General features: G+C 40.6%; 3 protein-coding genes across 6 annotated transcripts; 1 reads left to right on the top strand and 2 right to left on the bottom strand.

Annotated features, from left to right (window-relative positions):
* The first annotated feature begins 2,731 nt into the window (after positions 1-2,731).
* On the top strand, positions 2,732-6,042 carry LOC124192571 (solute carrier family 25 member 36-A-like). Of its 3 annotated transcripts, none has more exons than XM_046585952.1 (7): positions 2,762-2,973; positions 3,033-3,101; positions 3,594-3,887; positions 4,067-4,245; positions 5,029-5,144; positions 5,231-5,634; positions 5,696-6,042. In XM_046585952.1, the coding sequence occupies exons 3-7, from the start codon at positions 3,739-3,741 to the stop codon at positions 5,730-5,732; spliced, it is 885 nt and encodes a 294-aa protein (XP_046441908.1). In that variant the 5' UTR covers positions 2,762-2,973; positions 3,033-3,101; positions 3,594-3,738; the 3' UTR covers positions 5,733-6,042. The 3 variants fall into 3 exon arrangements, with proteins under 3 accessions (XP_046441907.1, XP_046441908.1, XP_046441909.1); XM_046585953.1 differs by having other exon boundaries at positions 2,765-2,867; positions 2,946-3,101; XM_046585951.1 differs by lacking the exon at positions 3,033-3,101 and having other exon boundaries at positions 2,732-2,973.
* Positions 6,043-6,044: 2 nt separating this feature from the next.
* On the bottom strand, positions 6,045-7,706 carry LOC124192572 (mitochondrial 2-oxoglutarate/malate carrier protein-like). The gene is made up of 7 exons (XM_046585954.1): positions 7,480-7,706; positions 7,177-7,413; positions 7,019-7,109; positions 6,832-6,955; positions 6,656-6,745; positions 6,494-6,593; positions 6,045-6,422 (listed from the first exon to the last, which is right to left on the bottom strand). Exons 1-7 carry the CDS (start codon positions 7,533-7,535, stop codon positions 6,191-6,193), a joined length of 930 nt encoding a protein of 309 aa, XP_046441910.1. The 5' UTR covers positions 7,536-7,706; the 3' UTR covers positions 6,045-6,190.
* A 95-nt stretch (positions 7,707-7,801) lies between these two features.
* LOC124192563 (condensin complex subunit 3-like) lies at positions 7,802-12,297 on the bottom strand. Of its 2 annotated transcripts, none has more exons than XM_046585926.1 (10): positions 11,270-12,297; positions 11,046-11,206; positions 10,529-10,979; positions 10,172-10,462; positions 9,867-10,109; positions 9,555-9,800; positions 9,366-9,490; positions 9,043-9,295; positions 8,398-8,960; positions 7,802-8,336 (listed from the first exon to the last, which is right to left on the bottom strand). In XM_046585926.1, exons 1-10 carry the CDS (start codon positions 11,801-11,803, stop codon positions 7,916-7,918), a joined length of 3,288 nt encoding a protein of 1,095 aa, XP_046441882.1. In that variant the 5' UTR covers positions 11,804-12,297; the 3' UTR covers positions 7,802-7,915. The 2 variants fall into 2 exon arrangements, with proteins under 2 accessions (XP_046441882.1, XP_046441883.1); XM_046585927.1 differs by having other exon boundaries at positions 7,802-8,341; positions 8,427-8,960; positions 11,270-12,133.
* Positions 12,298-12,437: the final 140 nt, after the last annotated feature.

Raw genomic sequence — 12,437 nt, 5'->3', positions numbered from 1 at the left:
ATCCCCCTTCTTTTAATAATGGTCATAAGCGAAATGATTTATGTTTGTATTAACATTCTAGTAAAAAGAAGACATTTTCCCTATATGCGTCGTCTTTTATATAAGTTAAATCCTTAACTGCGCCGTGGAAAAAAGAAACGTCAAGCCAACAGCAGTTGGTAGGATTAAATAGGGGAAAGATATGGCTGACGCAATCACATCACGAGTAGCCGTAAGCCTATTTTCAAATGTTCTTCAACCCAAAACTGGAAATTCAAGAATATAAGGGGCAAACAGTAAAAATAATAGGTCCTATATATTCTTTTATCGTGTCTCCGTTTTAGATAAGTAATACAAATTACTAGAATAATAAAAACCCGTTTTTATATAATGCATGGTTCGACTAGTTGATGAATGGCTACCAAAGATCGGACCATTTTTTTAAAAGAGGCAATCAAAAATCCAGACTGGATTTCCGCTTTGTGCATAGTTACTGAGAATAAATAGAAATAGAATTTTATGTTGAACCAAATCTAAAAACTGGACTGACGTCATCATCAACTCCGCATCATTTTTCCTGAAATAATCCTTTTAGGATTTGTGTTGTTGATTCGCAGCTCCATTCATCCGATTGAAAACGAATCCAGAGTAATGGATTGCGAGGGTGTTTGTCTTTACCGCCGACACCATCATCAATAAATGCCCACTGTAGTTGTAAAAGTTAACCTTAATCGAATATCCAGCTGATTACACCCGGAGGGGCCTATATAAAACAGAGTATAGAGGGAGGGATTAAGCTGCCATCGGTTATATGTAATGCGCAGTGACTGAATTGTGCTGTAGAGGCTCAGCAAAACAAAGTTATAATTCTTATTGAATGTCACAATGGCCGCCCGCACACGTGTAAGTTTGTTAAGAAAGGAACTATAGATGAGAATATCTATTCAAATGGATAGTAGAAACGTCATTTCCCGCCCAATCCAATTATGGGTCAAGATCAGGCCCTTTTCCATAGGTCAAAATAGATGCGTAGTAGTATACTATGGCGGTTTCGGTTATCAAGCTGATGCGTAAGCAATTTCAATTCGGGGGCTGTTACTCAACAACCAAATGTTACTACGTATATAATCGAATATCTATTTCAAAATAGTATCATCGCAGAGCGCATCCGTTGCCATTGATAGTATGTGTGTGCCGATAAAAGTCATCAGTCCTTGATGGATTGGGGTTTTGATGGATTGGATGGATCGTCCTGACAGCAGCGGGGGATTGTTGCTATCTCGACAAACTCGCATAGGTTTCGTTTTCAATTAAGTAATGAAAGAAGCTGTTGACGAGTTGAAAAAAGAAATTATTCCATGTACTATAAGGCTTCTTCGAACGTCAATGTACTTGTTTCTCGGGAATCACTACAACGGCGTCGAACCATTCAATCAGTCGCTACACCAAACTAAACTAAAAATAAGATTCATCACCAATCAGATAGATATACAGTTACCTGTATTACTTACAGTATCATGAATGAGATCTGCCGTGAATGATCTAAGATCTTCAACTGATGATTTCTTTGAATCACGCGCACCGTCTTACGCGCCATCTGTTAATCCGTAATGTGACTGGTGGTGACATTCGAGTTGAACTGTCAAAATAATAATAAAAATAATAAAAAAAGTACAAAAATTGAGACAACCGGTGTCGCCTTGACCGGCTTGAAAGCCAACATTTCCAACGGGAAAGTTTGCATACGTGGCGAAAATTTCCTAGAAAATAATACCGAAATAATTGCAAATATCAATTCGACACGCTATTATTATTATTATTATCCCTCTCGCACGCACTCCATTTGAACAATAACACGACACATGTGTTATTGTTCATAGAAATATTTCACATCCTGGGTTGAGACTAGTACATCCTGTGGGCTGGGTTTCACATCCTGTGACTGGCCGGATCTTTGATTGGGTCTACTGTCAAACATTCAAATCATTTTTCAGAAATATTAGTTCTTTTTTTTTAACGGAAAATTGAAAAAAAGAAAGAGCCTCATGAACAATTCAAATGTCATCACCCGGGAAGAGGAGCTTTAGCCTCATTGTGAAAAAGTTATTTTAGTCCTTTTTATTATCTGGAAATTTTTTTTTCTATCAACTTTAACCACGAGTCCACGAGACCCCGACATGTGATTAAGAATTCTATATGCAATCCAACTACGCTGTGTGGTTATAAATGTGGTCGAGATAGGACACGTGAAAGCAATCAATGTTTATATTGACTGATGCGCAATAGATTTCTTTTACCTTTCTCCACCCTTTACTTTGAAATCATTCAATCAATAGAATTTATGTATTTTTTTAGGGTAGGTAGAGCCTGAAATATTTCCTGAAATTCCATTAAGCCATAAGTGATTCCAGGGAAGCCATCCGAAAGATGGAAATTCTCCAGAAGTTTGGACAAATCTGGAAATAGGCGATTCAAAGTCAAAAACGTTGAAATAGGTTGGATAATCAGATCTTATGAAACAGGACACAGTATCAGATTTTATGAGTGTGTAATTCAATGCTGCAGACTTGGAAGAGATTTTTTTCTGCCCGAGGGCTCTTGTTTGATCGATCTGAAAAGCCGATAAACAAACAAGCGTGTTTGTGGGAATTGCGTCGTTGGGTTTTCCATCACGCGGCGCTAGGTGGCTCTGTCGTAGCTTAGATACCCAATAGCGAACGAGCCATTGGTTCGCCGTCCCCTACCCCCATTTCCCTTACCTATCCCAGTCAGATCAGCAGCAGGCCAGCAGCTGAAAACGAACTCGTGTTGGATTTTGTTTTATTCTTCCGTCATCTTTAGAGCAAACTACACTTATGTTTACAATTCGGCCAATCCGGTTGGTCTTGGTAAACATTTAACTATACAAAAATATTACTTTCATCTTAATTGATGTGCAATTGCATTACGTGTTATGTCGAATGCAGATACATTCATCCATCTCTTCGCTGGCGGGTAAGATTTTTTTCGTTTTCTTCGTTTCGGTTCATTTTTCGTCTTCTTCCCCCCACTAGGCAGAAACCATTTTGGCCATTACGCCGAACACACCGACATCCCTTCCTTTAGTCTTAGTCAGAAGGGAGGTAGGGATTAAAATTTTCAAACTACATACTACATTATGTTGCCTTGGGTTTTAACTTGGGTGAGGGAGATGGTTTTCATTTAACCTATAAAACCTATCTTACCTGCATCAGTTATCTTGCCCAGTGTACCCTTCTCGTTATCTTCCATTTCAGTTTCCCTCCTAAGTTGGTCCACTCCACAACTAGAATTTAAGCAGTGAGGGATGTTTGTGCATTCCAAAATAATGGCTTTCTTCTGAGCCAGATGTTGTAATTTGAATCCTAGTGTGTTTGCCATCGAACTCTAAAATATACGTACTTCAGTTTTCAAATCCTTGCAGCAACTTTTCCCTTTGAAAGTTGCAGGCTACTAAACCATTCCAAAGACAAGTTGGCATTTGTTTGAAGTTAGTATTTTAAGAGGCGACATTTTTGGCTAGCCCAACGCACTCGTTGACCCATTCTCGTTGCTAGGACTCAATTTTTTAATGTTTCTTTTCTGTGACGACGTAGGGTTGGTGGTACTGTGGGAGCCATAGTGACGTGCCCACTTGAAGTTATCAAGACTCGCCTGCAATCGTCTTCCTCTGAAATCCACTACAGTGCAGTTCGCTCCCTGCGAACAGCTTCGTCCAACGCAGGATGCAGCGCCAATCACATGTATTTCACTCCAGAAATGAACTGGAACGTTTATTATCATCACCAACAATGCTCGTCCGTCAATTCGAGGTTGGCTGTGTTTCCTGAAGCCGTCCTCCCTTGGCCGGCGTCTTCCGCCCAACCCAAAGGAGCCCTTTCTTGTTTTCGGTAAGAAAAGGGAATTCTATGAAACAAACGGAATATTTAATCCTTTAATTGACTTGTTTGTTTGCTCTACATATATACATTTAAACGATAATAAAAACTAGAACTATAAAAAGGAGATAAGGTGTGGATTTCGATAAGAACAACGGTTAATTGATCAAATTCTTTGCCTTCTCACGTAGGCACCTGATCGACCAAGAAGGATGCCGGGCGCTATTCAAAGGTTTGGGACCAAACCTGATTGGAGTGGCCCCCACTAGAGCCCTATATTTTTGCACCTATTCAACGGCCAAACGAAAATTCAACCAGATCATGACTCCAGATTCTCACTTGGTCCATATGCTCTCGGCTGGCTCTGCAGGTAAATATGTCCCTCACGTCTAGTTGCGCAAAATTTCTCTTTTCTGTCCAGTCGAGGCCGGTTTTTCGCCCATATCGCTTTAGTTAGACATAGAAGGACGTCCTTGTATTAGTTGTTCTCTTCCCTTTTAGTTGTCACTTTTTAACGCAATAACCAACTTGGCATTTAGCCCAAAATTCACTTCTTGCTGGCAGTCGGGAGGGGGGTTAAAACTTGCTTTAAAATGACGTTGCACAAATTATATATTCCTTTTAAAAAGAATGCATGGAAGAGAAGACAAAGTCATTAGGAAGAATGTATTAGCTGATTCACCCTGGGTTTTCTATGTGAAAATAATTGAATTAATTTCGTATGCGGGTCAGCATCAAAGGGTGAAAAAACCAGACTTGTCCGGTTGGTTGGCTCAGCCGTCTTTTTTTCTCTCTCCACTTACCTACGTGATTCACGTAACGAATGCCCAGTTGCCGTTTCTCTCTCTCCCCCCTCCTTGGAAGAATGGTCTGGTGTATTTTTAAAAACGGAACACGTGCACAAGCCGTGCTCCTGCCCAAGGTTCGCCCAGACTTTGAATAAGTTAACAAAATCCACTCCGGGCGGGAAGGAGGGCATTATTACGTAGTCTACCTATAGAGCCCGTTTCTAACATTCGCGGATATGGCGCATTTTCCCGTTTCGTCCTTGGGACGGTTAAGGAACTCGTTGTGGCCTACGTAGTACGTCATTCGCAAATTGAACAGATCCATAAATTAATCGTTTTTTATTAACTTCTTCCTGTTTCCACAGGATTTGTGTCGTGCACTTTAACCAATCCAATTTGGTTCGTCAAGACACGTCTGCAGCTCAATCGCAATCAAAACGTCACAGCTTGGCAGTGCATTTCCAACATCTATCGTAGTCAGGTAATTTGGAAACCAATTCGTCGTGACGTTACGTAACAGGCTCAGCCAGCGCCACCAATCTAATTTTGGAATTCTTTTTTCTTTAGGGTGTTGTTGGCTTTTACAGAGGAATAACAGCCTCATATTTCGGTATCTCAGAGACCATAATTAAGTTTGTACTTTACGAGTACCTGAAATCGACCCTGCAACAGATGCGGGAAACGCAGACGGACAGTCCACTGGGCAACTACCAAGCCATGGACTACATGCTAGCAGGAGCCATCAGCAAGACGGTGGCTTGTTGTGTGTCCTATCCGCATGAAGTGGTTAGGACCAGGCTGCGTGAAGAGAATTCACGTTACAGGGGATTTTTTCAAACGTTGCACACAGTCTTCCGCGAAGAGGGACATCGAGGGCTCTATCGTGGACTGTCGACGCAGTTGATCCGGCAAATTCCCAACACGGCCATTATGATGACCACATACGAGGCCACAGTTTACGTGCTCAACAGGTAAAAATAATAATTAGAATAATCATAATATTCTTAATAACTAACCGGTTTTCGATTTTAGTTTGGTAAACGAAAAGCGGTACACTGGTTCGGAATAATGAACTGCCGTCGCTGTTTTCAAAAGTCTTCATTCATGTAATCTCCCACCCAAACCCCTTTTTCTTAATCAGCTTTGTCTTTCGCGCAAAATATCGAATTGTGATAGTTATTCTGACTATTTAGATTGTGCCTTTTTTTTTAACTTAAGAAAAAAGAAAAAAAAACGTGTATAGAGCTTGTACAGTATGACTAGTCACTCGTTATTCACTAGTTATTTTGCGCAATCGAATTCATTTGTTAAAGTGTATAAAAGGGTGCTTCCAGCACACACTTGGAGTAATTCTTAATAAAGTTGTCTTACAAAATCGATATGTGTTTTATACCTTTTTATTTGATAACAAAATCCACCTAAATTACATTCACAGTCACCAATTTAACGTGTCGACAACATGGATTGCAGACTAAATATCAGGCTTGATGATTTTCTACCAAAGCTTCTCTCTATTGACAAGACAATTTAAATGCCACCTCCTTTGGCGTCCTTGAGACCGAGAATATTTCGCTTGTAAAACGTATTCATCTGTTCGAGGAAAATAAAGGTGAGAACTGTGTGCGGTCCGATGCGTGCGTAGTACGGCGTGAATCCCTTCCACAAAGCTAGGATTCCTTCGTTGCGTACGACGCGACCCAGTACATCGACTGCGCCCTTGTATTCTGGCTTGCCGTCAATGAACCTCATATTTTGCAGCCTGAATCAATGCCAAAAATGTTATTTTCTCTTATCTTTCGATACTAATCGATGATAATACGACGTAGTTACCTAGTTTTTGCAATGTCGACAGGCATAGAAGCGGCTGTCGTAACTAGACCACTGATCATGGAAGCCCAGAAGTGAAGAATCACGTTTTCACTAAAATAACCTAGAGAAAAAGAGCCGTTTAGTTTTTGCGCTATAAATGTGGGCGTTAAAGACTAGACTGACCAGTTGACATGAGAGATTGTTTAGCTTGAGAATAGGAAGCAAGTTGGGCGGCATTTACCACCATTGCCCGAGCCATCGTTGGGATCGCTCCTACGATCAATTCAAAGGAGATTTAAAAGGAAATTCAAAAAGGAAGAGAAATTTCCAAGGAAATTTCCAAAGGAAATTGCAAAAACCTCTCCAGAGAGTGACCAATCCTTCCTCCCTGACCATCCGAACCAACGCGTCACCGACGTGCTTGTAATTCCTTCTGTCTGCCTCTGGCAGTCTTCCATCTGCTGTCATACGAATAAGGGCAACCTATAATAAGTAATGAATACCGGTAACTTTTTGTTACCATGTGCCCTTTTTCACTAAAATTACCTCAGCTGGGGTTCCCACAAATGCTCCTACAACTCCAGCAGCCATTCCAAGCACAGCTTTTGTTGCAAAACCTGGTGGTTTTCCATCAGGACTAGAAATAAAAAAACAATATAGATGTATTGAACTATAACATTTGTCAAGGTCACAGTCCTACTAACCCACTCATGGTGTCAAACAGCCATGTGTAAATTCCCAGCCTAGTTGTTGTATAGGTTGCCTGTCTCAGAAGGCCTGCAGATAAACCAGAATACATGCCAGAGATACCCTCTTTCATCATGATGGATCTAATTGCGTGCAAAGTGTTCCTGTGTTCTTTGGCTTTGCCACCTTCACCGCTCAACTGCATTCTGTTCTTAATAAGATCCATAGGTTGGACAAACAATGTGGCAGCCATTCTAAAATTGACAAAATCCTTGTTAATAAAACTTATATATAAATAAAGTAAGACTGTAACAACTTACCCTGACAAACCTCCAATAGCAAACCTAACTGGTTTTGGCATTTGAGCTTCACCCATTTTAAATCTAATGGGATATACTTGTTTAAAACTTAAACAAACCCTCAGGAATGACGAATAAACTATTTAAACACGTACTCCAGTCTGCTCTCAAAACAAGACACCGGAGACCGTAGCCTACAGAGACAGACGAGTGATCTGTGATCAAAAATCCAGAAGCGATCGTTGATCAAGACATCTACCGGCATATCACAGTATGATATTTGAATTTCACAATGTCACACAATGTCACAAATGAGTTATTTTTCTAGTGAAACATTCTGGAATTGCTCAAGTGACCGAAATTTATTTGTATTAATATCTCTTACAGGAAAGTAAGTAAAATTGTAAAGGAGAAAAAAAAAGATGATAGAAAAATGAAGAAAAAAAAATTTGTTTTATCAACGCTTCCTGGTTGATCTTGCCGACTTTTTAGTATTTTTATTTGGAGGTGGGGTCGGAGGTATAACATCTTCATCCTCGTCGGAACTAGAAATCACGGCTGGTCTCGTCGTTCGTGTTCTGCGCAGAGGTGGGGAAGGAGTTGTTTGTTCCCCACCGTCCTCGTCGACACTGGAAACCACAACTGATCTCGTTGATCGTATTCTACGCCGAGGTGGGGAAGGAGGTGTTCGGTCCCCATCGTCAACGGGAACACTGTCCTCGTCGACACTGGAAACAACGACTGATCTAGTCGATCGTGTTCTACGACGAGGTAAGGAAGGAGGAGGTGTTGTTCGTTCCTCAGCGACAACGGAAACGCTGCGTGGAGCCTGTCGTCGAGTTCTTGAAGGTACAGTTTTCTCGCTGTTTGTGGTCGAACTAAACGAACGAAAATTTGATGAAAATAACACGTAGAAAGCGAAATTAAATATGTAATCACCTTAAATCCATTTGTTCAATAACAACCTCATCCATTTGTTCAATAACAACCTCGGGTGATTTTTCACGAGGTTTTTCCTTTTGAGTGCTTGTCTTTTCTGGGCTGAAGAAAACATCGGAACTTTGGGAGACATCGACGTCGCTACTAGTATCCATTAAAAGAGTCGCTGCATGTTTACTTCCTAATTTTCTTGTTCTTGGCTTATTGATGGGAGGAGATGGGGGAGCAATAACAGGTTCAACTTCCATATCGGAATCGTTTTCAGTAGCAGACTTGGCCGAGTCCGCATTAGCCGTCAAATGCTTTTCTACGATAGATTCAAATTGCTCAATCATTCTGATGGAACCCTTCTCTCTGAAATTTCGAAGCATTTTCCGGATAAGAGTGTGCAAGTCTTTAGTGTTTGACGGATTGGAGAACGACATGTTCAACTGCAACAAGGCCTTGAGGTAGACTTTACTTTCGTTCGTATCAGGAGATCGCATCGATTCAGTACAAAGTTTCATAGCGAGTTGATCGTGGATGGTGTGATCGACCTCAGGCTTGGCGGCTAATAAACTTTCCTAAATAGCAAATATAACAAAATTAGGTTACTTGTAATTAAGATATTTGTAATTCATGTTAAGGCTTGTAACATTAAGTTACCTGTGTCAAGTCGACAAAGAATTTGACGATCATGGAAATGTCTATCTCCGCCAAAGGAGAAGTACACGGGGCCTTTTGAATGGTCTTGATAGTCGGTACGAAAGCCGCCTCCAATTGCTGTTGGTTTGCAATATCCATGGAAGCAAAGAAAGGAAAAAAGACGTGGAGGACTTGACGCAGACGAACGTTTTCATCCGTCAGCGGGTGGAACAGGAAAATGACCAAGCGCGAAAGAATCATGGACGATTCAATTCTACATGTCACATTTAAGTTATTAATACAACGAAAAGGAAAAATTTTACTGACATTTCAAAAATACATACCGGGAAGCAATCAATAGTTTAGCGAAACCCTCGACAGCAATTGTTTGAACATCTGCATCTTCACTATCCAACAGATCAGTCAGCACTGTAGCTAGAGATGTACCACTCTCTTGGTCCTCAAAAGTCTGAAATGAATCATGTATGATTTAAGTTTCTTGATGAATAAAATAAGAGTAATGCATGACTCACGGAAAGACCAAATAATTGAACGAGATCAAAGAGAACTTTGGCTGTTGTGATCTGAAGGATTTGGTGATCCATCTGAACTGCTTGTACAAACAAGAGCAAACGTTGTTGGGCCAGTTCCAAGTCGCAAGTACACAGGCAACCCAAAGCTTCGAAAGCGGCATTTCGGACAGCTGGATCGATTCTCTCGACGCAAGGCAAGATCAGAGACATTAAAAGTTGGTCCAATTCTTTCGTCAATTTAAGCATCTAATAAAAAAGAATCATTACTAACCAGCAATGTTACTGATTTTTAAAAATAAGAATGAAATATACCGGCGAATTTTTTAGCAGCTCGCAAACGGTGCTGAGACACTTTAGTAGTGTTAAGGGATCATCTCTCTCTTCGCGGAACACTTCAACGTCATGAGTGGTGGGCCGACTGCACAACTCGCTTAGTTTCGTCTCCAAAACGACCATCTTTTGTTGAATCTCTTGGGCACCAAGAAAGTTTTGTTTGTCAATGGCCTCCTGCAATTCTTCCTTTAATTCGTTCACCTGGACTCGGCATTGAGCAATCTATTCAGAAATAATAATGAATCAAAAAATGAATTTCTTTTGGATCCAATAAGCCAGTTCACCTCTAATTTGTTTCTTCGCTGCTGATCTTCTGGAATGAGTACTTCCGCCTGAGTTAGTGGCTCTCGCAGCTCTGAAATGACCTCAAGCAATTTGGCGATGCGAACATCCAAATTGGGCTCAATCAGACTAATACACTTGACCATGGTACGAGTCAATGCTGGGCTAGTCTTTTCGTGTTGTAAAAGATCGCAGAGATCGCGTCGCAAGTTCAAGCGACCCGCTTCATCCGCAAGGTCAAAGTGTTGTGCCATCTCCAATAAGTTGGCAACGATAAATTCCATACTCAATACCTAATGGCATACATAATGACATGTTTTAACGAAAGAATACAATTTTAGGAAATACAATGTTTTTACCTCCATGTCGTCGGTTTCGGTAAGCCTTGCCAAAACGAAAATTTTCAAATATTTCCCAAACGCTGTCATTTCTGGCATAATGGTTTCAAGAGCATCTGCTGCATGAACTCCCTCGTTTCGCAGGAAAGAAACGGCCGTGCACCAATAAAGAGCCACTTCTGGCTTTAACGCTTCGATACTAACCAGATTTTCTTCACCAATAGGCAACTGAGATGTTATCTCCTTGTAGTTGAGCGTTTTCAACCAAACTTGCAAGACTTGAACAGCAGTATCGCTGCAGCCTTCCACATCAAGACCACGCAGGAAATTGAAGATGGAGCCTTCCATGGCGTTGATCCAGGCAGGGATAAGTTTGTCCTGCACCATGGTCGTCACAGCAGCTGATTTGTCGTTGAGTCCGAGGTTCAAAATTGTCACACGATTGGCAATTGATAATGTTCGGACATGAACTCTAAAAATGAAAATAAATGAAGATAAAAATAGACAGCATGCAATTATTGTTTATTCTTCCACATACCTCTCACTAATGAAGATATAGGCCTGCCTGCGAACAAGGTCTTTGACGTCACGCAGCCTGACCAAAACGAATTCGAGCGTAAAATAATTGCATCCAAGTGCCTTAAGTACAGCTCGACGTACTTCGGGATGAGGATCTCTTTCCAAATGGAAAACTAATGCCTGTACAAGGGTGAAACATTTTTTAAATACAGAAAAGTAAAAACATTTTTAACGCCAAGTTACCTTAATAACTGGACATTCTTTGTTGGTAGGATCTTGCAGGCGCTGTAAGGCAATGACAGCCTGGACCCGAACTGAGGCAATTCTGTCTTGAATTCTTTCAAGCATGGCATCATAAATTTTTTCAAAAAGTTCTGCGCTGATGCAAGCAGACTCATTCAACTCTTCTAGCATTCTATTAATGAACTGGCACACTCTAAATCGAACAGCCTGGCTCTTGACATTGTGATGGGACAAAAGAAAATCAAAAAGTTTTTCATAGAAAGGGTGGCATTCACCATCTTCATCTTCTGGATCTTTTTCCAGTTCAAACGATGTTGCAAATTTGGCTGCAAAATCTAAACAAAAGTTAACAGCAGTCTCCCTTTCTCCATGAATCAAGAGACACTTGAAGCATTTAATAAAATGTTGATTAAAAGAATCTACATCTTCAATTTGGTCATAGACTTTTCTAAGGTTCTTTACTAGTTTGGGGTGATCAGCAATGGAATGTTGGCTTTTGGTAAATATCTCTTCAATGTGTTTGTTGCCTACCATTTTACTCAGCCTGCCTTGGGCTTACAATATTTGTACCAAGTTCAAAACTGATGTCAGGAAGCGGATCTTTCCAATATTGGTAAGTATTGAAACTATTAGCGATCTCTTCTTTGCCCTTATCTGTTTCTGTTTCAATGCGAGGTTCCTTGCTGGGAGGTATCGTGCACTTGTCAACCTCCGATTTCCGCTTCGACAAATTTTCTTTCAATTCCAATGATTTTGTAGAAAGCATTGGGAAAATTATAGAGCAATTCAAAAATCAGTCTTCTAATTATCTGAAATCACAAAATTTTCTGAAAATAACGAGAGTACGACGTTTCTCAACGGCCGCTTAAACTTTTTTGAAGCGGAGAGACGATGCGACGTTGACGAGTAAGACGAAATAAAACAAGGTGACAGGTTTTTTTTTAATATCAGAGCTATAGATACCTGGTCAGTTCATGGCTGTGTTGGCTTCCCTATCCCGGTTTCAGGGTAAACGTAAGCCGATTGGGAAAAATGGATGAGCGCCTCTAGTGAGTGTGTCAGCTACTACGTGAAGCCAGCCAATCAGGAAGGGTCTATGAAAAACTCATTGGCCAATCACAGCTTACTTTTCTACAAGAAGTGAAAAACAATAATAAAAGGTTTTCCA

This window comes from Daphnia pulex, chromosome 4, assembly GCF_021134715.1.
Source record: "Daphnia pulex isolate KAP4 chromosome 4, ASM2113471v1".
Classification (NCBI taxonomy): Eukaryota; Metazoa; Arthropoda; class Branchiopoda; order Diplostraca; family Daphniidae; genus Daphnia; species Daphnia pulex.
This window is presented reverse-complemented; position numbering and strand designations above follow the sequence as displayed.

Excerpts from the sequence above, each read along its gene's own strand:
- LOC124192571 (XM_046585951.1), top strand. The coding sequence starts at position 2,933 with ATGTCGAATGCAGATACATTCATCCATCTCTTCGCTGGCGG. Across the intron at positions 2,974-3,593 it reads ATCCATCTCTTCGCTGGCGG|GGTTGGTGGTACTGTGGGAG; the intron begins GTAAGATTTTTT and ends GTGACGACGTAG. Across the intron at positions 5,145-5,230 it reads CCAACATCTATCGTAGTCAG|GGTGTTGTTGGCTTTTACAG; the intron begins GTAATTTGGAAA and ends TTTTTTCTTTAG.
- LOC124192572 (XM_046585954.1), bottom strand. The coding sequence starts at position 7,535 with ATGGGTGAAGCTCAAATGCCAAAACCAGTTAGGTTTGCTATTGGAGGT. Across the intron at positions 7,414-7,479 it reads GCTATTGGAGGTTTGTCAGG|AATGGCTGCCACATTGTTTG; the intron begins GTAAGTTGTTAC and ends TGTCAATTTTAG. Across the intron at positions 7,110-7,176 it reads CTGTTTGACACCATGAGTGG|TCCTGATGGAAAACCACCAG; the intron begins GTTAGTAGGACT and ends TTTTATTTCTAG.
- LOC124192563 (XM_046585926.1), bottom strand. The coding sequence starts at position 11,803 with ATGGTAGGCAACAAACACATTGAAGAGATATTTACCAAAAGCCAACAT. Across the intron at positions 10,463-10,528 it reads CCGAAACCGACGACATGGAG|GTATTGAGTATGGAATTTAT; the intron begins GTAAAAACATTG and ends GTATGCCATTAG. Across the intron at positions 9,801-9,866 it reads AGCTGCTAAAAAATTCGCCG|ATGCTTAAATTGACGAAAGA; the intron begins GTATATTTCATT and ends CTTTTTTATTAG.